Source organism: Pseudochaenichthys georgianus, chromosome 14 (genome assembly GCF_902827115.2).
Source record: "Pseudochaenichthys georgianus chromosome 14, fPseGeo1.2, whole genome shotgun sequence".
Taxonomy (NCBI): Eukaryota; Metazoa; Chordata; class Actinopteri; order Perciformes; family Channichthyidae; genus Pseudochaenichthys; species Pseudochaenichthys georgianus.
The window spans coordinates 29,034,369-29,059,970 of record NC_047516.1 but is presented as its reverse complement, the minus strand read 5'-3'; the positions used below and the strand labels follow the sequence as shown (position 1 = coordinate 29,059,970).

Below are 25,602 nucleotides of genomic sequence, written 5' to 3'. Positions count from 1 at the left end.
GAGTACAGTCACGACTGTCTCCCCTCAGGCTCTGGGGGAGTATTTCCTGACCCTAATATCTCAGGATTGTAGGAAGAGTGCAGGATAGTACAGGATATCCTTTCCTTTGCAGCAGAGCTTCCAGATAAGGTACCTATTATATATATACGATCATGTTTTGCTGAACACAATGTTATACACCCAGGTGGGCATTATTACATGCATGTGTACAAATGCAATCATATTAGCAAGCACCCCAATCGCTGTGGACAGTCGAGATAGATGCATGCATTGAAATATGTGCAGTGCATCGAGGGACGTTTCTACGGTGCGTTAATTGGATATTTGCCCTGTAGGTTTTGAACGAACAGAACATAGGTTTTTGCTATGGCTCATCATTATGTAGTGAATTTCCATTGCATAATGTAATGGCTATATAATAAAAACACTATCAGCAGTTTGATGGTCCCTATGGTAACCCATCTCCTCAGAGAATGAATTAATGGCAAAAAGGAAGTGCGTCAACAATTACACAACCAAAACAGGAAGAGGATGGCACTTTAGTTTTTCCTGTTCGCTTTTCCCAGTTACCAGGATGTACCAATATCAGTTCTTTAGTTAGTAACCAACGTTGTGGAAATGGCCGACGGTGGAATTACTAAAGGAACATTTACAAACAAAAGTCAGTCTGTGTTGGTGTTAGTTGCTGAGCTCTGTAGAAACAGAAAGATCTGGATGTTTTAACTACGGTAGTTGATCACATCCTGCAGTGTGCACTGCAGGGGGGGGGGGGTAACCTGCACAGGCATGCTAAGAAACATGTGTTAAACCACCTGTGTAAGACTTTATTCAGTGATGGCTTCCTGTTCGCTTTGGGCCACTGAGCATTTAGCCTTGCATGGGGTGTTTGGACCCATTATACTTTTCATGTAAGTCTTGTTTTACAATGCACTTGGTGAAGTCTTACCGAGATGAAAAACATAGACACATGTATTTTTGTTTCATCCGAGCAAACTGCTGTGTCATTCAAACATATTTCATGAGGTTTTACAAATTCACGCAAGAGTGTTCAATTGTTGGTCTGTTTTGTTTTGTGTTTGGTCAAATGTGTTCATTCCTTTCTCCTTTCATATAAGAAGGTACATTTAGATTCACGCTATCAGTGATTGAAGCAATACAATGTGAGGGTTGATGCTGTTATTGCAATGAGAAAGAACTATAAAAATGTGAAGCGCACAGTGACAGCTTTGATTGGAATGTATTTTAAGCCATATCCAATAATAGAAAGTATAGTTGTCATGTGGCCTTTCATGCACTCACATTCTTTATTTCAGGTTTGTCTCTGCTATCCGGACAGATTAGGGTTATGATAGCTATTGTTATACATTGTCAAAGATATTTATGGGATTTTGATCTGAACAAGTCTGCAACCCATACACATCATCATCATGACATATGCTGTCTTCAGTAACTGTCAAGAGTTTTGAGAGGATTAGAAGGCAGGGGGCGTTGTAGATCTGTTCCGGTCAAACAGAGATCATGTACTCTTTTACTTTTTTTAAACTAAGTCTATATTATGAACCCGTGCACTAGATCCATCAGCTGAGCGTATACATGAATCACCCCGTCCTCTGAGACCTACCTGACGCTTCAGATGCTGTTAGCTCATGGCTGTCACTTTGTGCAGATACGGACTGTGGGGGAACGAGACCTTGCAAAGTATTAAAGGAGAGAGAAAATGTGAAAACAAGTGATCTCAACGGATTTTCAAGGACACCTTACTTCATTTAGCTTCTTAACTGTTCAGTTCTTCTCATTAGCATATTTTTCTAAATGTCTTCTATGATTGTGCAGTGAGTCACAGGAGAGGACCTTCACGAACAGAGTGGCAGGGAGAGAAGCGCTCCGTAAGGACGGGAAATAAAACATACAAACAGTACTGTTAAAACCCTGTTTGAGTAAAAGTACCTTTCGATGATGATGATACACGCAAAACGTACATATTGTAGTACAGCTGTTTTCTGTTGTTTATGACCCTTATGCTAATCCCATTTCCACTATAATACAATGAAACATTCAACTGGATTTATTGATTCAGCACTGCCTCATAAACCAATCACTGAGATGTTTCGGCTGTTTCTGTTCACTGTGTCAGCACTTCATATTTTGTGGCCCGATCGTTCTCACTGAAGCGAGCGACGTAGGGCTGACGCGGTTTGAAAAGGAAGGGGCGAGGGGACGGGGGGGGAGGGGAGCGTGTTTAGGCGATAAGGATAACATAAGGACTAAAAATGCTTAGAAGGAGAAATCATTTGAATGATAAAACACTGAGAATTAGTGTCAACAAATATGTTCCCTCACAAAACCCACTGCCTGGGGTAACGGCTTCTCAAATGCTGGGCGCTAGTTTGCTTTACTTCTCTGCTTGCTAGAAAAGGTATTAAGTGTAAACAGATAAAAGGAATAGGAAACTTCAAATGAACTCCAGCCGTCTCTGCACTTTTGCGTCTAGCTTATTCTGCATTACTGGCGGTCTTTACTAGGTGTGGTTGTCGAGGCCAAGTCATTGTGGAGAAAACTCTGCTGTTTACCGGCATCATGTTGGATACAATCATGGTGGTATTTGTATGCAGACAAACACATATGTTAACACAAAGGGAAATATCGTGGTGAGCAAAACATTTCAGAGTCATGTTCACATTTAGCACGAGAAGTCGTTACACGTACAAATGATCAAGGTTAGGTCCATATATCGTACAATTAGCTTAATGTAAAAACAATCAGAATAAAAAATCAAAAGTATTTTCCATTTATCGTACGATAAGCTGATAACAGAAAACAAATATTGAGATCATGGTCTTTATGCTGACAATAAGCCGATTAACCTAAACACTGTCGAGGTCTTGTCAGTTACGATAATCAATAAAGGACAATTTATCGAGATAATTTCTATATACTGAATATACCAATAAGCTGATCAATTATAGAACTATCAACGATGTATCCATATATCGTGCGATAAGGTGATAATATAAAAATAATCAAGGTCGTGTCCATAAACGGATCTGTCAGCCGATAAATGGTAACACTATATCTTGTCCATATATAGTAGCATAAGTTGATTAAAGTATAAGTCATTTAGGTAATGCCGATATATCGTAAGCTGATAACGTAAAAAATGATCGAGGTCAAATCCATATATTGTGCACTAAGCCGATTATGTAAACACTATCAGTCATGTCGTTATAAAGTAAGATAAGTAGAGAATGCAATTATCTTTATGACATGCTTATGAACAATGACCCTTAGATGAATACTATGCTGTACCTATGCTTATCTGTGTGCTCATACATAACACAGGGTGTCTGAATTCCTCTTGCCTTGGTTGCAGTGTCTGTGGGTACTTGGATAATGGATAAGTTGTGTGAATGTGAAAGTGAGCTTAGTGTTATCTGCACATGGAGGGGAGTTCATACTGTATGCATAGCTGTTTACATGTCTACAGCATGTTCTGTAATCATCTCAATGACGCACAGTCTGCTTTTCCCATTCCTTTCCCGTTTACAAATGATCTTGGATGAATGCATTTTCCTGTGTTGTTTCTCAAGCATAACAGGAGAGTAGCTGGTCTTTACTCTCCGTTACACATACACCCTCTGGCACAGCAAGAACAGAGTTAAATGTTTCATCAATGTTGTTCAACATGTGCAAAGAATGCATAATGCAAATATATATGAAGTTGGTCTTTTCACTAGGAATAAAAAAACACGTGTGGTGGGTGAAATTGTTTCTTTTGTATACACAATTCTATGGTACCGTGTTTGCACCTACGGTTATGAAAAAGTAATGCTGCTTGGCACAAATGAAAGTGCATTCAAAATTCCAGTGGTTGCATGTTAGTGACTCGACTTGTTCCTTTCTTTCCTCAGGTCCCTCCAGTCATCGTAGGAATGAGCATCAACATTGCGAGCATCGACTCCATCTCAGAAGTAAACATGGTGAGTTACAAACACTTTTGTCGTACGATCCCGCACGGCTTCCCACCCAGAAAACAATCTGGTTATTGGTGTGAAGGATTCAACCAGGCTGAGGATACTACAGAGTATCTGTGGAGAGAGGAAGGACTTTAGACATATTTTCCACTAAATGAAAATAATATTGCAATGTACTGAACTACTGAAAAAGGGTTGCTCATTGATGACGCCATTTTGTCTCTTGGCACTCTCCTTATTTCCCTCAGCGTGACTTCACCTATATGGTGATCAAGCCCAAGTTAAAACAAATATATATATATTTTTCATACGTTAAGTGTTCTCCTTTTGCGATAAAAGTTGAAAATCCATAGCAGTCTTTGTTCTTAATGTGTTTGTGATCGGCTTGAGAATGTCTTTGCTCTTGTATGACTCTGAATCATGAGTCTTAAGGCGGTAACAGCTTGATAAGTTGTATGTATATTTGATTCTTAATTCATTGTAATGAGGGTGAGGCTTTTTAAAAATTGCTCTAATGGGAAAAAAGAAGACAAAATATTAATGTTTGTGATGATGCTCTTTTAAAAAACGATGTAAAAATAAAATTTTAGATTAGAGCTCCTTTCATGGAATATGCGTTTATAAACGGCTTCATTTTAATAACATGTAGAGCGAGGCGGCTGATTGAGTAGTTTTATCAGTTGTATGGTTGAGTGCGTATTAAGACCTGTGTGTTCATTCACTTCATCCTGATGGATACTTCTCAAGACGAAATACTTTGCTTCATTCATTACAAAGCAGATGTAAGGGATCCTGACGGGTCCCATCATGCATCATGCTCAAACACATGAAGCTAGGCGAACATGCAATTTCAAAAATGATTGGAGATAAATGGCACAACAATATTTCAAACCATTGGACTGTGTAGGTTGAAAATGACGCCCATAGGGCCTTTCTCATTTCACTAATTTCCCCTCCTCGACTCCTAATCCTCGACTCCTATCCTGTGGTCTTAGTAGTCCCGCCCACAGAGGTGCGAGCGGAGGAGTCGAGGAGGGGAACCGAGGAGAGAGGAGGGAAGCAGGCAGCGGTCAGAGAGAATGAGAACTCCTCTCCTCTGAGCGGTCATTTTACAGAGACATCCATTATGATGACAGGAGGCACACAGCCCTCTGTCTGATGGACAATGTGTTCATGACCACTTATATATTTACTTTGATTCATTCACAGTGCGGTATAATGAGACAATAACAGGCTACAGATGCAGAGACAACAGCACACACACACACCACACACACATATATATATGTAATATATATATATTTATATAAATATAATTTCAGAATCAAACAATTATGAGAGCACTCACAGCATAATAACGTAACACTATCAGAGACTGGATATCCCCATATAAATAATATACAGGAGATGCATGCAGAGCGTCATTGGCTGAGATAAGTCCGGCCGTGCGTCACGACTTTTTTAAACATCACTGTTGCCGGAAATCTGCATCCGCAAAGGAGCCGTGGAGGACCGTGGAGGAACCCATCAGTGTATCCCTCGATTATAGCTCCTCCAGAGAGCCTCCTCCTCGACGCCGATCCTCGGTCCTCAATGTGCATTTGGAGAAATGAGATGTCCTTCAACATGGCCTGAAAAAACCATTTCCGGGTCACTACCGGAGGACCGAGGAGTCGAGGAGTCGAGGAGGGGAAATTAGAGAATAAGAAAGGCCCTGTGTCAGTTAGAACCAGTGTAAAACACTAGCACAGCAGTATTTATTGGTTTGATGCCACATGTTCTATTTTACAGATCCGGAGCAGTTGTTTTTTTCTGATTGCGTAAAAAGACAAAACAATGGTTCATGTTCTGAGAGCATAACAACAGTTGTGTAGTGCCCTTGTAGCAGATGCTTTCTGCTTTTATGCTGGTGGTGGCCTTTATATCGCAAGTGCTTATTCCTCTCTTTGTCCTTCATTTAATTACATGTGGTAAACCACTGAATCGACATCTTCATGTCAGCTTGAACTCTGCACATTGTTCTTGTTCCCTACATGACTTAGTGTATCATCTGGTAATTGTGATTTTAAGGCTGAAGTAATAACTTCTACGTCCATGCGTCATTACCAGTTTGTTAAACCATGCCCACTATAAAGGGTTCACTCAAACAATAAGATGCAAAGAAAAGCACTTTTGGCCCAATTATTTCATTAGCTTATGGCCTTGTGTTCATCTGAACGGTCATTGTGATTTTGTTTTGCTTCTCCCCAGGACTACACCATCACAATGTATTTCCAGCAGAGCTGGCGGGATAAGCGTCTGGCCTACACTGAGATGGAAGCTGAACCTGACTCTGGACAACCGGTGTAGCAGACCAGCTGTGGCTCCCTGACACCTACTTCCTTAACGACAAGAAGTCCTTTCTTCATGGGGTGACAGTGAAGAACCGTATGATCCGACTGCACCCAGATGGCACTGTCCTCTACGGGCTGAGGTAAGAACGCTGGAGACGCTGTTTATTTTCTCATGGCAACCATCAGCATTTGTGGATTAAGGCTAATCAATTCGATACTTTATTTCTTCTTGTTTTGGTTTGTATGTATACTCTGTGATCCTAAACTGGTACTAGTACTAGATGTATTTTGAGATTTTTAACATTTACTAAAAGCAAAAAAATGATATGGGTGTCAAAATGTGTGTCACCAAAACATTTATTTGTAATCACAATCACAATGTAAGCACAACGGACAGATGTGCACTCAAAAGTCAGTACTGTTGAGTAAACGGATTCATCACCACGTGATAAGTGTTCATTCTAAATGTTCATTCTAAATGCATGGCTGCAGGTTTTAACTTTATTTTTTTTAAATATACGACGTAACAAAAAAATAGGATTGTTTGCGCTTCACAAAGTAATCAGAGCGCTGAAAAAAAGAGGAGGTCAGCTAAACTTTGAGTGTAGCACGTCCTGCAGCGACAATTGTTGGACGTTGGTTTGTCCCTTACGGTCACCGGCGGTCTGAACGCACAGTGAAGTGTTTTACAGGTTAGAATGACTTATTTAGTCAGCTATTTTGACCCTCCATTTTAAGGCCCTTCCAGCACTCTGTTATATTGCAGTCCGAAGACAAATCAGGTCAGGTTAAACCGTGAGCATGACCCTGCCGCTACTAGCGATAGCTTGAAAACATAGTAAAGGGACTTTCTCTGCCGTTTGCACTGTGCCTGCTGGCAGTTCCCCAGAAAAAAAGAGGATGGCATGGTATAGGGAAGAGATGGATGGATTATTCATGTCCTTTTAAACTTTTCGAAAGATTTAATAATGCAAGGAGATGATGTCTCAGGAGAAAATATTGAGATACAGCGAAAAAAATCCACTCATGCTGGGCTAGGCTTACCCCTCTGTGACCCTAAAAACAGCATCACTAGTATTTGGAAATCTAGAGCAAGAGCAAACACTTAAATATGTGACCAGAGCAAAAGGGAGCACATGTGGGATGGAGGAGTGATATTTGCCCACAGTCGACTGCTGAACACCCAGAGAGCCTCGTGATGACTTTAATTAGAGAACTGCTGCCTTTATCATTTGCCTTTGTCATGTGGCAGTTATACAGCAAGTGAAAATGCTGACAACCTCCGAAGAAACAAGATCACTATTATTTTGGCAGAATGAACTAGACAGATGTATTTTTGGCAAGAAAAACAGCCTTTAAAGCTTTATTTATAAAGTAAATAGTCTACAAAGTGTGACTCGGGACAAACAATAACAATATTTCAGAGGGAGAGGGGTGCATTAAAACCCAAGACCCATTGTCCCAGAAACGCTAAAAAAAGGTTCAAAATACTCACCACCAAAATGTCGCAGATCACTGCGACAAACTAGACAATTCAGTCAACAGTAAATGTGCACACAGGGACCCATTCCAAATCCCTCGGGGGTGGCTAAAAGTACGAAAGCGTCCCGAGGTTTGTTCATGCTCAGATCGGATCGCTGCCTTTCGTAACCCAAGTCGTTACGAAAAAAAGCAGTTTGATGGAGGCAAAGGCGCAGGGAAGGTGTTTGGTTCCATAAATAAAAGAAAATGGCAGTGATATGGTATATAGATCATATGAAGTAATGAATTATTAATGCAATAATCAGTATTCAGAAACTCTGAATTGGTGCTTACACAAAAGGAGATTTGACGGCACAACGTTTTTCTTTTTTCCCCTTTTATAACTCTTAACAACTTTGTAGAAATGCAATCTCACTGCTGCTGAAGACCGTGCTGCACATGTCTGCCTGCTGGATGAATCTTTGAGCTTTTGTTCATTACCCTTCATGCCAATCGCACATGGGCCTGGCAATGTACAAGTGCAATGTTGGAGCAGCCCTGAGAAGGGTCTGGAGCGGGATGAATATATATCATTTGTCAAAGAAGTACGTCAGCAGGTACCATCGGGGTCTGCTTCAATAAAGACCAATCAAATCCCCTTCTGTCTTCCCCCTGCTGCTGCTGCTGCTGAATGTCTACTGAACTCAAACAGAAGGACCTCCCCACACCGTTGTAGATAACAAGACGTTGTGCTAATTTGGCATTAATCAATTATTAAAATGTATTTTAAATGTGTACCAGATGAAAAACGTCCAATACGTGTGCCTCCACTAAATAAAGCAGGTGAAAACTGGTTGATTTTTACACCATTTGGTGCCAAAATGACACCGTGCTAATTGATGTGAATAATCATGCCAATCTGCTTCTCTCATCGTTCGTGCCTCATGCACATCCGGGTTCCTTGGGAGCCACAAAAGTGCGAAGCTGGCGCCGCACAAGCATAGTGAAATTACACCTGCATTTGCACCTCTGCTGGCTTAGTGCCTGCATTACAATCAGAGAGCTAAGGCTGTTGCTAGGGACACCAGCCTCCTCCAACATCTCATCTTCAAGCTGAGCAGGGGTTTACGGTTCCCATCACCCACTGCAGTAATGGTGAAATCCAGATGGCGTCAGCCCTTGAATCTGTCCTCCAGACCATTTTTATTTAGCCGTGTACAATATTTAGAAGCAGTGAATAATCTACATGCCATGGTGTGTTTGGGACCTTTAAAAGCCTCCTGTAAGCATGCAATTAAATTACTTTGTGAAAATGTTCGACTTTGCCCAAGGGTTGTGTAGACATTTCCTTTTTCAGAGAACAAAAGATGTAACTTTCACAACAGATGTTGCGTTCTCAGTTCAATTCATTTGAATGCAGCGCCTCTCAAGTTTGACCGCTTGAGGTTTTTTGTTGTCTTAAATGCAATTTCTTGTAAAGACCTCCTGTTTGTATCCATCCCCTGTGCCACTGTTGAGCACAATAGGATGCAAACGGTGGACAATCACATTACACACCCCGCTGCACCGAGCCGCTCTCTGTGAAATGTGCTGATACTTGTGATTGGCTTGGTTTTTAAAAAGCTTTATTTACTGGATTCTTATTGCTTTTAGTGGTTTTAATGTCAGGTCTACTAATTTGTGGATTAATCACAAACTCTGATTCAGAAGTAGATCCACACATTTTACCCACTGATCTTGTATTAAGCAATAACTGCTGCATTCGCTGTACCTGCAGTTTTTTTTTTTTACCAGGTTTGTTTTATTTGAGTTTTACTTAAGAAACGTACATGTATGATGAACAGGATTATTGAATAGATGCTACGTATAGTCGGATTAAAAAAAGAGAGCAAACATTTAGTATTTCACAAATACAAATCAAAACTATACATTAAAGAATTACTATCAAATGATGAACTCGGTTTATTGTGGTCCTTATTGTGGAATTTTCCAAATTGTTACGCATTGAAAGTGGATCTGGGAATACAAAAATGTAAATTTCCAGCCAGTGGCGATTGTATAGAAGTCTATGAGAATATGACCGTACTTCCATTATATCATTTAACAAGGACAAAGAAACATCCAAAATGTTTAGATCAAAATAAATGTTCTTCCTGTTAACCCTTCATCTCCCTCAGATGTATCTGTTGACCCCTTCAGAAGGGTCTGACTCCAAGGCAGGGTAGCGCTGGATCGAACTGATTTAATGCATATCAAGTCATTCAAACTAGCTCCACCACAAAGGTAAAATGCTGAAAAACCGTTGGGACATTTGTTGCAAAACAAGTTATTATATTTTTTATCTTTAAGAACATTTTTCTGACACTACATTTTGTACCTTTGAACTTTTAGTTGTAATGGAGCATATTTACATCCGTGTATCAAATAGATTGGAAATTTGAACCATAGTTCATGAATGTGCATTTGCCTATTTTCCCTAGGAGTCACTTTAAACTGCGATAATCAAATGGAGTTACGACGCTGCACTGTAGGTCCAACATTCAAATCAAATCAGGGAAACTGCCCACAATCGTGTTCCTTGAGTAAATGTTGCTTTTGCAAGCATTGCTCAATTTGTTATTTTTGTAAACTTGAGATACACTATAGATTTTGAATCATGTGTAGAGGAAGGGTCTGAAGACTGCTGAGTGGTGCAGGAGAGCGTATGGGTGTAGCAACAAAGTCATTTGAAACAACAATAACAGAAGTGTGTGTCGGTAGAAAGTGTCCAGGCCTGTGTGCACGATCACTCAGCTTTTCTTTTTCTAACTTCATCGTAAGCACACTGACAATTGAGCGCAGATTCCTAAGACCATTGAAGCCTTGTCCTGATTATGATTTATTTCTTCCCATCTTGTGTTCCTCTGTTTATTAAACCATGGTGTAGTACTATGATCTCCTTTGGTAAGCAAACTGCCTCACAGATAAGGATACAGGAGTAGACTGTGTAGGTGTCAAAACTATTGCTCATATATCTGAAAGCCTCTTGTCTGTAGTGCTGAGCCTCTGGGATCCTCCTCCAGATTGCTTTTAGTCGTCACGTATGCTGGCACGATACATGGTCTGAAAAGACAAGACTGGCCTTTAGAAGTGAGTGGAATGCACCTTGTTGTGGATTCAAATATGTTTTACTTTCTCAGACGCTACACCTACTAGTAAGCTCTTAGCTTTGGTTTAGCATATGCATTTTTAATGACATGTAACAAGTCACATTTGCAGCAGTGATTCTGGATAATGAGGTGCTGTGGGTTAGGGGTTCCCCTGCCCTTCACACACAAAATGTCAATCAAAGGGACAAACATTGACCAGGAAGATATACAACACAACCAAAAAAAAGACACAAAATGACTACAAAGAGACAACAACAACAACAAATCTAACCAAAAACAGCCATAAAACAACTGAAAACCCAAGAAATTACAGTACAAATGAGCAGAAAGAAAACACACACAAATGACAACAACGAGACACAAAATGACTAGAAATATAAGTGGTGTATCAACTAAAAAGAGACACAAAACAATACAGCATCAGAATACCTTTATTCATCCCACAGAGGGGACATTTACATTTGTTACAGCAGAAAAGAGCCAAAGACAGCTTCATGTTAAAAACTAAACCTTTGTATGTATCTGCTAAGAGACCCATTCTCTCATAATCCGTCCATGCTTAGTGATAATTACAAAGCAATACAAAGCAGCTAATATTGCGTATGGTGTAGAGTGAGCAGTGAGTGGGGGGGTGCAGCGCTCAGGTCTGAGGCTGCTGCTCTCTCTCAGGACAGGAAGTTGCTGACCTACATCTGCTGACATTTCCAAATCCCAGGCCCACGCTGTGAGCCGTCCCTACTTGTGCCTGCTCAATGAAGATTCTCTCCTGACTTGTTAACTGTCACATATGAAGTCAACTTTATTCGTCCTAGGTTATTCCCCCTCTCTCTGCCAGGGGGTGAAATATTCATTCCTGTCCCTTACTCGGAGCTGCTGCCGGTTTCACTGCTGCGCTGTGCTGCCAGGGGTTTTGTCTGTCTCTAACAGCAGTAGCTGAGTCTGTCAGGACTCGTCTTCCTGTGTATGATCTCACAGGATACTGGAGTTTGTGCCGCTTTAGGTTTCAGACCGCAGGTTTTTTGTCCCTCCGTATTTTAGTTTGTTCCATTTTGTCACTGCTTTTGGTGATGTTTTGGTTTTACGTCTACTTCATTTTTTGGAGCTAAGGTCTTTTGGTAGATTTGTAAAAAGGCTGTGGTTATAATGTGTTAGAACTATGTTTTTATAGTTCAGTGGTCTTCAGACATATGGGCTTATATAATTAGGCGTACAAATGTACTTTCTCAATCAACTTCTTAATGTAAAAGAAGGGTTAAGTTGTGCAACTAATGCTTATTGTCATTAATAATTATTCTGCAGATTAATTTCTCAATCAATCATTTATTTGTTTGGTTTATGAAATGTGAGGAAATAGTGAAAAACGTCTATTTCAATTTATCTTTTTAACTCATGTACTGGTTTAATAAACAGAGGAAAACATTTGTAAATGTCTTATTTCATCAGTCCAAAACCCATCAATACAAAAGATCTTCCACAGATTATATGAAAATAGTTTGCGATAATATTTCTGTCGATCGACTATTTCATAAATCGACTTATCGTAGCAGCTCTAGATACAGTATGGTCCTTCATAAAGACATACAGTACAGATGTATTGCTAAAATTAGAACCATTACATTTTCTCATTAGAGATTTCTGTGTGTATGTCTTTGTCTGCACAGTAGCTCTCTTAACTCTATTTGTATCAAACTGCCGATAATCGCTCCTAATCTCCCTCCATCTAATTATGGAAAAGACATTCTGCAGTTTTCTTTCCTGGAAAATCATGATTTCCAAGTGACCTCCCCTATTATTGTAATAAAGCAGGATGTTGCCTCCTCGCAGTGTGTGAGGAGCAGCCCTGCTGTCCGCTGAGCGCAGAGGCAGCGGGGGGGGGGGGGGGGGTGCAGTACAGTAGAGCGGAGCACAATGCAGTGTGAGCAGCTTAATGCTTGTGCAGCAGAATGCAGCTCAGTGTCATTGTGAATAATAAATAAATACCTGACACATTTTGTTCATGCATTATTTTCTTCACCCTTCTGCTATCATGGAGCTAGAGGCCCCACATGCTTGTGTGTTAATCTGGCCCAATCAGCTTTAACAGGACATATTTTGTTTTCCAATTACCCGCCGACAGCACTCTGTTCACCCACCATGACCAATTTACAAACCCAAGCAATATATTTCCAATGAAAACGGCTTATTATCTACTGTATTAATTCTACTGTAGATGCTTGTGCAGGCTTGCTTGCTTGCTGCATCAACGTTCAGACACACACTGACGCGGCATTAGAAGATATGGCTTTAACATGATTGATAATGTAACCAAATGTGAAGATAAAAAAACACTCATCAGGCTCCTGTGTCAGAAGCCACTGGCACGTTCTCGGGGGAGCGTGCCGGTGGCTTCTGACACCGAGATGATGAGCTGGAAATTAATTTTTGTGTTTCATTTACACAGGAGGGCAGCAAGCTAGTATGATGAAGACATAGGAGCTGGTTCAAACAGCAGAGATGTAATTACTAAAATGTGCTGCAGCAGTTAATATTTCAGTTATATGCCAGAGACCCCTACATGTGTAATTTGTAGCCAAAGCTGTTTTTCCTGGGCTACTGGATTTATTGATATTAATAAACTGCAATGCATACATATTTTACAAAGCTACCTGACAGAAATGCATATCTTGGAACGAGCAATAAATAAAGTGCATTGACAAAACCCCAGATGCTGAGCAGTTAGTGATCCATATAAAAGGAAATACTTCTCCAGACTACTCACAGAAACATGAAGGATAAATCATATTTAAGAGTCTCTGCATGAAGAGGAAAAATACTGCAGAAACTCCCCTCAAAAAGATTTGTATTTAGGAGAGCAACGGTTTTCCACAAGTACACAGGCAGTGCCCAGCTCCCATGACCCTGAACTACACCGTTACATACATTCAAACCCACTTATGTTTTATTATGAAACATCGTTCCTCAATGACCTCCTCACCTCTGCTGACACCGGTTCCCTCAACATCCTCATCCTCCTCGACCTGAGTGCAGGACATCGGTATCGAAGGTACTGCACTCAGGTGGCTAAAGTCCTACCTCTCCGACAGATCCCACTTCATCTCCCTCAACAACCACTCCTTTGCCACAGCTTCAGTCACCCAAGGTGTTCCCCAAGGTTCAGTACTCGGCCCCCTCCTCTTCATCATCTACATCCTCCGCCTTGGTCAGATTCTCCACCACTACAACCTGGACTTTCACTGTTACGCTGACGACACACAGATTTACCTCAGCACCAAATCCCCCCACAACCTCACCCACATCGAATCCTGTCTGACTGCAATAAAATCCTGGATGCAACACAACTTCCTCAAACTCAACAGCAATAAAACTGAACTCCTCCTCATCGGCTCCAAATCCACCCTCAGCAAAACCCCCAACCTGACAGTCACCATTGATGGCACCCCTGTTTCCCCCTCCACCCAGGTATGCAACCGTGGCGTTATATTTGACCCCACCCTCTCCCTCGTGCCCCACATCCGTCAAGTTGTAAAAACCTCATTTTTCCACCTCCGCAATATTGCCAAACTCCGTCCCTCTCTCACCTGCCCTGCAGCTGAGCGACTCAATCACGCCTTCATCTCCTCCCGCCTTGACTATTGCAACTCACTCTTCTACGGCATCAGCACTACATCCCTCAATAGACGCAGCCGCCAGACTCCTCACCCACACCAAATCATGAGCGGCGTTCACACTGCGGTACTTTTCCCACAAAGGTTCATGCGAACTTAGTTCATGCGAACTCTTTAGTTCTCATGAACTAAGTACAGATCGCGTTCACACCAGAAAAAGTCCCTGGGGGTGGATTAGGCAAATGAAGCCGCTGACGTCACTTCTTCTTCTTCTGCTTTGGGTTTACTGGCAGGCCGCAACCCACTTCACGGCGTATACTGCCGCCCAAAGTCCCCGGCCGGAAGTCCCCGGAGTTGGGGACTGGCTTCAGTAGAAGCTGCTGGGAGTCCCAGCAGCTTCTACTGAAGCCTTCCGAGTAAATCGCCAGAACGCCGACACCTCCTCATCTCCACCGCTCCCATGTTTTATTTTGTGTTGCCATAAGTGAGTCTCTCTGCGTTTCTGCGCTGGGCTAATGCTAATGCTAATAATGCTAATGCGAGGAAAATAAAATGGCGGCTTCACAAAACTTTTTGGGAGTTTTACGGGGCGTGGTTTGCAATTCGCACAGCCAATCAGGAATATAGCTCTTTTCTCAAAAAAGAGCCGCTCGAAAGTCCCTGCTCTCTAGCAGGGACTTTCGAGAGGGTAAAAAGGTTCGCATGAACTACTTTTAGTACCGGCTCTTTTTGGTGTGAACGCGATCATGAACTAAGTTCGCATGAACCTTTGTGGGAAAAGTACCGCAGTGTGAACGCGGCTATGGCATCACATCACCCCGGTCCTCAAAGATCTCCACTGGCTCCCCGTTTCACACCGCATCCATTACAAACTCCTGGTCCTCACTTTCAAAGCCCTCCACCATCTGCCCCCCCCCCCCCCCCCCCCTACCTCACTGACCTCCTCATCCTCTACCAACCACCCCAGTCCCTCAGATCCACCTCAGCCAGTTTGCTTTCCATCCCCAAGGCCAAACTCCGGAGCTTTGGGGATAGAGCCTTCTCTGTGGCAGCCCGAAGCTCTGGAACTCCCTCCCCCAAGACCTCCGTGAGTCTGAGTCACTCACCCTGTTCCAGTCCCGCCTCAAAACCCACCTCTTCAACTCTGTATCCATAAGTGCCCCCCCCCCCTCTCAACCAACTTCCTCCTGACTGCTTTTCTGTTTTGTTTCTTTGTTTCTTTTTGGCTTTGTTTTTGTTTGTCTACCCTCCCTCCCAAATGTAAAGCTTCTTTGGGTTCAAGAAAAGTGCTATAGAAATACAATTTATTATTATTATTATTATCATATTAGCTGTGAGTGCTGCAGCTACAAGATAATTACTCTGCAACTGTATTTAGTGATGGACATACTGGTAGTTCATCATAGTGTCCAACATGTTCAAGTACATTACATAGAATTCAAACTAAGGACAACAAGAACAGTGCTGATAACTTTACTTCAAACAAGCAATATCACTGTAAGTGGTAGTGCATAAGCACAAATCTTAAGTGCGTTTTTTTTGTTTTTTGTGATTCCTCGCCAAGGTATAAACTAAACAGGTGGGTCTTCAGTTTGCGACGGAAGATATGTAGACTCTCCACTGTCCTGATATCAGTGGGAAGCTCGCTCCACCATTTGGGAGCCAGGATAGCAAACAGGTGTGTCTTTGTTGACGTGTACCTGGTTCCACTTCGGAGTGAGGTAGTAGCAAGCCGATTGGCCAATGCAGAACGAAGTGCACATGCTGGAGTGCATGGTTTGACCATGTATTGGATGTAGGATGGAGCAGATCCCTTTACAGCATGGTAGGCCAGGGGGCTGAGCACACATCCTTGGGGGGGGGGCCTTGAAGCTCGTTCTGGCAGCCACTGGTACATCTCTCAAACACCATGACTTTTCTCTCAACCATTTCTTTCACTTGTAGGAAAACATACGTACGTACAACTCGTGTGTATCCACATCTTTACAATATAACTGAAATATTTGTCTGTGTTTCTGTCTGTTTTTCATAGAATAACCACCACCGCTGCATGCATGATGGATCTGAGGAGGTACCCTCTTGATGAACAGAACTGCACCCTGGAGATTGAAAGCTGTGAGTATTTTTTTTACTTTACTCCCTTTAATACTAAACTTACAGCAACCTTCAAACACATTTCCTGAACATTGTTTGTACCAGGTTATCTTAAGGGGCCCTATTGTGATTCCCTTTCCTGTAGTGTGTATAGGTTTCTGTGCCAACAAGTCCTCCAACTCATACGACCAAATGGGTCGATTGTTTTAAGCCCTTATTAGGACCAAATATGTCGTTTGTTCAAGCGCTTAATACGACCTATAATTACGTTTTAAAATTGTCGGCCTCGAGTGCTCCCGTTGAATGCAAACGTTACAGAGGGTTGTTTATTCACAAATAACCCTCTCTGTAAAATCCTAAATTGTAGGATAGTTTGGCCATTAAAACGCTTTATGATTAGATTTCTAGCGAGAAGTATATATTGTACTTTTAGAATCCACATCCAGTCGATATGTAGGATCTATAGTTTGATAGATATTACGAAGATGATTTGAGATTTCGTCAGGAGAACGTGTATGCGGCAAGCTTCCATGTAAAGTTACGGGTTGAAAACAGTATTTCCGGTCTCGCCGTTTTCATAATAAAACCAATGATCAAATGATTTAACAGTGATATCTACACTACTCATCCACTAAAAAAACATCAGTTTATCCTAGTTAATTATACGACATTAATTGGTTTAAATTGTGTACAATGCTTTTCCCATAGGTTTTTCTCTTTCGATTCTGAGAGACACATTTCTTTTTTCAGAGGTTTTGATAGGCTAAAATCACGCCGCAATGCACGTCGGGATATGGTGTTTATGTGATATGAAATCGGAAAACATTAAAAATAATAATAATAATACTTTATTCCGAGTGTTCTTGCTTTTCTCTTTGGAAGTCATCACATAATGGCATTGTAATACACGGTTCGGCTGCATTAAATATTACATATCTGCCCTAGATATGTATTTATAGAGCCCTGATCAGAAGACCTTTTGACAAACTGGAAGAGATGCCGCCAAAACTGAATACGTGACGTGAACCATAAATATATCAACAATTAAACAACATCTTCCATTTATTTTCACACAATACGTCTCCTTGCAGTATCAACACTAATTCGGCTGACTTTTATATTTGATCCAATTAGTAGATAGTCTGTATTTACACCATAACGGTGCACAGCTGATAGAAAGGGACTTTTTTGTAGTTTTTAAAGATATTACTGATTTTCTGAACTACCTTTCCAACTCCTCATGCAGTTGACTGTTACAGGTCTATACAAGTTCATGGTACAATGCATAAGCTTCAAATCGAGAGACTGAAACTGTATTTTCCTTTACCGTTCTGTTTTAAACTCACAATAAAGTGAATAGTCATATTATGTACGATATTATTATGTTTTATTAACTAGACCACTGGTCTAACCCGCACCTCCTAGTGGTTAAAGCACGTTATTGAATGTAGTTGTTGAATAAGTTATATTTATTTAGTTATTGATGAAAACATTTAAATATTAAGAGTAGCCTACATACAAAATAGGGGTCAATGATAGAAATATAGAATGGAAAATATCTAGAAAATACTGTAGTGATCTCTACAGTAAAACAGTTTAGTGCAGGACGTCCAAAGATATTAACAGGAGGATGTGCAAAACAGACAAACTGATAAGGCTGAATTTTACTCAGGTGTAACTAAAGTCTGATTTAAGGGTTGTTTATATTTCACATCATTAATCAGAATCTGCAAAGTAACAAAAATAAATGTAGTAGAGTAAAAATACCAGGTTAACCTCTGAATTGTAGTGGAGTAGAACAAAGTAGTACATGCTGCTGTAACAAAAACATTTCCCAACTTGGGATCAATAAAGTATCTTATCTTAAGATGATCGATGGCTACTGCCATATTTGCTAAATGTGCATCTGAACCTTGACAAGTGCATGTTTCAGGCTTATCAATTAACAACAGGAGGGGTCACAGACATAAGTCCAGCTGTCATGTGGTATTAATGCTGCCCATTATGGACACAAGCAATTTTCACCCATGTATTAATTATATGTTTTAAATTTGATAACACCAATGTGTTTCGTGTCCCCTAAACCTCCAGGGATGTATACAGTTTAATACTGGCAACTTCTAATTGTGGGAAATACGAAAACGTCTTTTAAAACTACATTTCCCAGTAGAGACGTGCCATAGAACATGTTGCGAAACACAGCAAGTGTAATTCTGGGGGGGAGGGCCGGGCTGGACCCGTCCAAGTCCAGTTTTGGATAGTCTGGCGTGGTTCCATTCCATTTCAAAGAGCTTTGACGCTCAGCGTAACCTTGTCACACTGCCACTCCAATATCCAATCACAGAGCTTGAGGGCTAATCACAGGGTTTGTAAAGCAAGGCGGATGTTGTAGTCCCAAACGATAGCTGGGGATTCTGGGTAGTGTAGTGTCTTCGGAAACTCTGTCGTGTCTAAACTCCGAAAAAACAATTTGTTTCTCCGAATCGAAGGTTAAAAACACAAAAGCATTGTACACAATTTAAACCAATCAATATTGTGTAATTAATAAGGATAAACTGATGTTTTTTAGTGGATGAGTAATGGAGATATCACTGCGTAATCATTTGACAGTGTGGGGAATACTTCCGGTTTTATTATGAAAACTTCGAGACCGGAAATACTGTTTTCACCCACGCTAACTTTACATAGAAGTTGCCCCATATACAGTACACGTTCTCCTGGCGAGACCTCAAATCATCTTCGTATATCTATCAAACTGTAGATCCTACACATCCACTGGACGTGGATTATAAAAGTACAATATACACTTCTCGCTAGAAATCTAATAAAAAAGCATTTTAATGGCCAAACTATTCCACAATTTAGGATTTTCCAGAGAGGGTTATTTGTGAATAAACGACCCTCCGGAGCTTTTGCAATCGACAGGAGCATGTTGTTTCTTACACGACCACTAGAGGGGCTACACTTTAAAACGTGTCTCTGGGTCGTATTTAGCTGCTGAACAATCAACCTATATGGTCGTTTTTTGTAGGAGGACAGGCTGTTCTGTGCATGTAAATGGTCTGCAAAGGTTAAAATCCCCAAATTCCCTACAGAGGAAGTTTCTCAAAATACAATTATGAAATCTGAAAATTAGCAGAATAGAGCCCCTTTAATATTGTCACATTTGTACCTCTAAAAGCTAATATACTACTTAGTGCTTTCTTTCTGTAAATACATTTGTGTGATATATTTTCAAGGGTCCATTAGTGAGCTATTTCACATCTTTGCCCATATGTACCATTTGTCTGACATCTCCATTGATGATTGTCTTGAGGGATAGTGAAGAAATCACAGTGCCTGCTGATGCACATTGACACTGGTGAAGGCTAAGTGAGAGCATTTATATTAGGGACCTTACTTCACCCTCAAAATGGCTGTTATCCCGTACCATGACATACGTGTCATGCTAATGTTGAATAAATACCCCACCATCCACAAAAATCATTACCCTGAATAATTTGCACATGCAACACGTATGAATGTGACAAGGAAGTCATAATTAATTATTGGCTAAGTGTCATTGAGCACCAGATTAATCAGGAATGATTCATTAAGGATGTGGTTAGTATGTAGATATCCAGATAAATAGTTCAATAACACACAGTATGCACTCATTTAGATTGAGGAGATTTTTGGAAATAATTGTATCTGCTTTCTTGTAAAAAGGGAAATAATAACAACACAACAACAAATAGTCTGGATTAAACAAAGAAATGTATATCAGTGTTGGGAAGGTATATTTTTTAAATGTACGGATTGCTTGCTGCTTTATTATTATGAATATAGTATAGTAACTATTTCAATAACTTCAAAGAAGTAATGTAACTTGATAACATTTATAATACATGTTTTAACCTATCATCTTGAATTCATATTGGAACAGAGCAACAGAATGTTACATTTAGCTTTTCAAGGGTAACTCAGTTACTGTAACTGATTACATTAAATATATGTTGTCATTTATTAACCTAACTCTAGCTATTCCCTAACACTGTTAATAATGAGGTAAGGAGGTTCTAGTGTGTATTGTTCCCTTTGGGCAGAGCCATGCTAGCTGTTTCCCCTTGTTTCCACTCTTTATGCTAAGCTAAGCTAACCATCTCCTGGTTGGAGCTTCATATTTACCGTACAGATATGAGGGTGCTATTAATCGCCTTGGCTAACTTTCAACTAGAAAGCACATAAGCCTGATTTGATATAATTATATTCCTGATTTATTTCAACATAAAACAGGAAACTATTTTCACACGTAGAGTAGTAGTATATTCTCCACAGGTAACTCCTTTATTTTTAGATTTCTGTATGTATAACACATGTTTTTGACAATAAAGCTGACTTTGACTTTGATATGTAAAAATAAAATAAAGAAAACTAGAGAATTAAAAACAATGTGGAACATGCACTGATATTGCCGTCTGCATCTGTATCTGTAAAATCAATAATCAGGTATGTACATAAAAATGCACACTTTCCTGATATCACACAATATCATTTAATTGACATTTCATGTCTTTTTTTCTCAGAATGCATTTATTTAGATAAATCAATATCCAGGAGAAAAAATGTGCTTGTGTTGTAATTTAAAATGGTATTTGCGCGATCATTTTCAACGACCACTCCATCAGTCAACCCTCTTGCTCAATACAGCAGATATTTGTGGTTCTCATTGTTCCAGATTGTTTATCCTCGGGGACATCAGTAAGCAATGAAATATGGATATGCCGTGAATTAAAAAGTTGCAGGAATATCTGCTGCTCGTGCTCTGCTCTGCACTGGTGGGAGTCATGCACATTAACAATCACTGTGATTGATTAGGCAGGCAGCTGTTTCAATTTCATGGACAATGTCACATTTCCTTAGCCTATAACCTCAGAGGGAGATTTAATGGTAATGAATCCTGGTCCCTTAGTGAGTTTAATGCCATCCAGGTCTGGACGCGGGGGGGGGGGGAAGATGTGAAATGTAGTAACACTTCCCGCACTGAGGAATTGCTCTGCAGTGAATGCATACTGGCCTATTGACATAAATCTTCTGCTGTGGTCACTTTCAATTGCACTGCCAGTTGAGAATGTGTGGGAGCGCTATACCAAGTGACACATGTTAATAAATATGCATGCAGGTAGTAATGCATGCAGTGATTTAAAGCTCCATAGGAGTCTGGACAGTTGAGCATGTGATAGCAGATTTAAGTCCTAGGTGGGATTGTTTTCCACTCAAAGAGGTCTTTTGTTTTAGTGCCGTCTTCGGTGCCGCATGGTCCTACTGGAGGAAGCATTTCTCTTCAAACCGCATCTTCTAACTGCCATACAAAATGAACCTTTAGGATTCATTTTATAAAGCTGTGATTTCTTCTTTGTTATTTTAAGCAGAACAATTTTGAAGCATTTTCCATGACGCCAATATCTATCTATTATAATCTATTTAAAACATACTTATAATGCAATATAATCTAGTTATCATTTTAACAACTTTTAATTGTTTCGTAACACATTATTGAGCATTTTATAATGAATATTACTTCAAGTTTCATATTATTTTATACATGCTGGTTATTCCCCAACATTTTAGATTTATTATTCTTTTCATTTGACTTAAAACAAACAATGTGCACAAAAATGGCTAATAACCAGCTGTTGATGTACTGTATTATACCTGTGTTATACCTCAGGAAAGTAATGCATAATGAATTATAACAAGATTATAATGTATAACTACTATTGGAATTATAATAAAATAAGATCACTGCAAAAAAATGTCAATGAGTTACAATTCTGTGTAGTATGATTCTTGACTTTATCAGTCATAATAAAATGCTTGATAATGTGTTATGATTAATCATTGTAATGCATTTGAACTACGTTTATGATGCGTTATACACATAGGCGTAATAGAAACTATTTTATTCCAACAAACAAGTTGTATTATTTGTATTCATTGTTGATCTTATTGGAAATCTTCAATAATGAAATTAGTGATCAGGTAAATACAGGGTGATGGTAAAAAATACGATTATTGGCAATAATGAGTCAACCAAGCATAATGTAATCCCAATGACAGCTGTGGACATTGACAAATCTCACTGTTATTGCTGCTGTGCAACTCATGGCCAAAGGGTACAATTTAAAAAAAAGAAAAACTATATCTTACAATATGTGCTGTTGGCCCATTGTTATGTATATCTATCTTATGTGTTTTCCATTGCTCTTGTCCAAAAGAAAAGAAAATGGGTAGAAAAAAATATATTTTATTGAGTGCTTTAATAGAGGGTATACTTTTGTAATACTTATATGTTCTGGTTTGGGGTTAATATGGGGTTAAGATCACAACTGAGTCACTGTAAGAACATACATAGAAATATACAATTTTTCTATTTGTAAAATGTGTACTTGGTAAGAGCGACTTTTAGTCGTTATTGTTTAACAGACTTTAAATAGAAACGTGTTTATCTCTCTTCCCCCCTCTCTTCCCCCCTCTCTTCCCCCCTCTCTTCCCCCCTCCTGATTTTGCCCTTTCCTTGACACAGACGGATACACCACAGATGACATCGTATTCTTCTGGCAGGGAGGGGACACCGCTGTGACGGGCGTTGACAAGTTGGAGTTACCCCAGTTCTCCATTGTGGAGCTCCGCTTGGTGTCCAGGGAGGTCCAGTTTACGACAGGTGAGGAGACAAACATGCTTCTAATTGGGCTGCAGGTGTCAACCGCCTTCACCAAATGATTGCTACATTGTCTATAAACACCTCTCGAACTGCTGCGAGTTCTGCGTGAGCACATCCGTAAACACGTCACTGACACGTCACACGTCACGTCACAAACACGTCACAGGAAGTATGATTATATGTGAGTCGTGCAGGAACTAATTTCCTTTTTCGATGCATGACAGATTGTAGGTGGTCATCTCAGCTTTCTTATGTGCACTTATTTCTAACTACAGTCATTTACTCTGGCATATTTCATCTTCAGTGATTCAATTGGAATCAGACCTTCAGTTAAATACTCTGTTGCCTATTTCTTTTTATGTGTGACGCATGCATTTCCCAGCAATAACACACAGTAAATACTGTAGATATGTCCTACTGACATTCTACCTGCAATATTGCACCTTGCACTGCATACTTCAGACATAGTCAAATAATGTAATGGTTTTATTTTTCTCGCCAAATATTATCAATTGAGCAGAAGCTTCTTAAACTGTTTTCTGTCTAAAAGAAATACACTATAAATTAAATTAAGTCTCTAATGAAAGGAAACATTCTTTATATGATATGAATGACACTTATGAATAAAACATCTCATTACAAGTGTCATTGAAATATTTAAATGAAACATTTCAATACAAATTAAATGAAATTGTAAGGAAATAAAAAAGAAATTCTATTATTGATAGCCATTATTAATTATAAACAAACTCAATGTAGAAAACAGGGCTGTTTATTAATCCAGTCCTTGGATGATGATGGATTCTCATAGCTGGAAGGCTTCATTTATAATTTTGTTTATGTTGTTCTGCTTTAAATGCAAGAAGATGGCGAAAAACGTCTTCTCTTCTCTCCTATTCATTTGGTAAACTAATTCAAAAGTTACAGAACGTAATCATGTTACATTTATGGGCATAGATATGTCTCATAATTATTTGTGTGAACGGAAAAATAATTTGTGTGTAAATGTGATTTGTAAATGTAAAACACCATCCACAAATGCATTTAAAAGATTTGCAAACTCACAAATAAATGTGCAAATGTAAAACGGATCTGCAAATACGCAAAATATTTTCACAAATAAAAAAAAGATCTTTGAATATCTCTTTAACATTTACAACTTTCGATCAGGCATTTGTGAATCCATTTTGTATTTGTCGACCAAAAATGCGCTTGTGGATCTCAAATCTCTGCTCGTGGATCGTCTTTTTACACACGCAGAGTTTTGAGACAACCTTTCCGCCGGTCTCGGCTAAAATCTACTCGTGTCACTCGGTTATTTTCGAAAACCACGTGATGGCCTGCTGATCACGACATTTCCGCATGGTTTTCAAAGTAAGAGCATGATGGTTTGTTTAATGCGCTGTTTTTGTAATATAATGAACAGCGGAACGTTAGATGCATTCTTTATCACCATCATCATGTTACAGTGATACAGTTAGTTTATTGGTTCAATACAGCATTGAACTGCAATGCTGTATTGAACCAATAAACTAACACAAACTAACTGTATCACTATAACATGATGATTGATGATGGTGATAAATAATGCATCTAACGTTCCGCTGTTCATTATAATACAAAAACATCATGCTCTTACTTTGAAAACCATGCGGAAATGTGAGATTTTTGGTCCACAAATACAAAATGGATTCACAAATGCTTGATCGAAAGTTGTAAATGTTAAAGAGATATTCAAAGATCTTTTTTTTATTTGTAAAAATATTTTTGCGTATTTGCTGATCTTGATTTGTCTTACATTTGCAAATCACATATTTACACACAAATTATTTTTATGTTCACACAAATAATTACGAGACATATCTAAGCCCACAGACATTACTTTAATATTGTGAGACTTTGATTAGGATAGATTTCTTTACACGTATTGAGTAAATGAATCGGAATACATTTTGAAATGCTGCTTTTACTTCTAGGATTCTCTGACATGTATCAAAAAGGCACTCGCATTTAAAACAAGCTCAAATGTAAAATAAAGTCCAATACAACAAGAAAAAGTGATAGAAAATCTCAGTGTGAATGTGTCAGTAATCTCATTTCAGTTCCACCAAATCGTCCAAGTCCAAGTGTTACCCTCACGTTTGACTTTAATGAAACCCGTGAACATTTGTCGCCTCCATTAATCTAGGATGTACTTGGGTGATCTAAGCCACTTGTCTCAGGTTTGATTAAGTATGTTGCTAAGGTATTGATTCATTAAAAGATTTACAGGAACCTGGAGATGAT

General features: G+C 39.6%; 1 protein-coding gene across 1 annotated transcript in view; it reads left to right on the top strand.

Annotated features, from left to right (window-relative positions):
- The window catches only part of gabrb4 (gamma-aminobutyric acid type A receptor subunit beta4), a 61,437-nt gene that overhangs the window by 25,991 nt on the left and 9,844 nt on the right, over positions 1-25,602 (top strand). Inside the window, 6 exon segments of the mRNA XM_034099642.2 lie at positions 3,912-3,977; positions 6,222-6,287; positions 6,289-6,315; positions 6,317-6,444; positions 16,552-16,634; positions 23,179-23,316. Of these exon segments, the coding sequence (XP_033955533.1) occupies positions 3,912-3,977; positions 6,222-6,287; positions 6,289-6,315; positions 6,317-6,444; positions 16,552-16,634; positions 23,179-23,316 (508 nt within the window).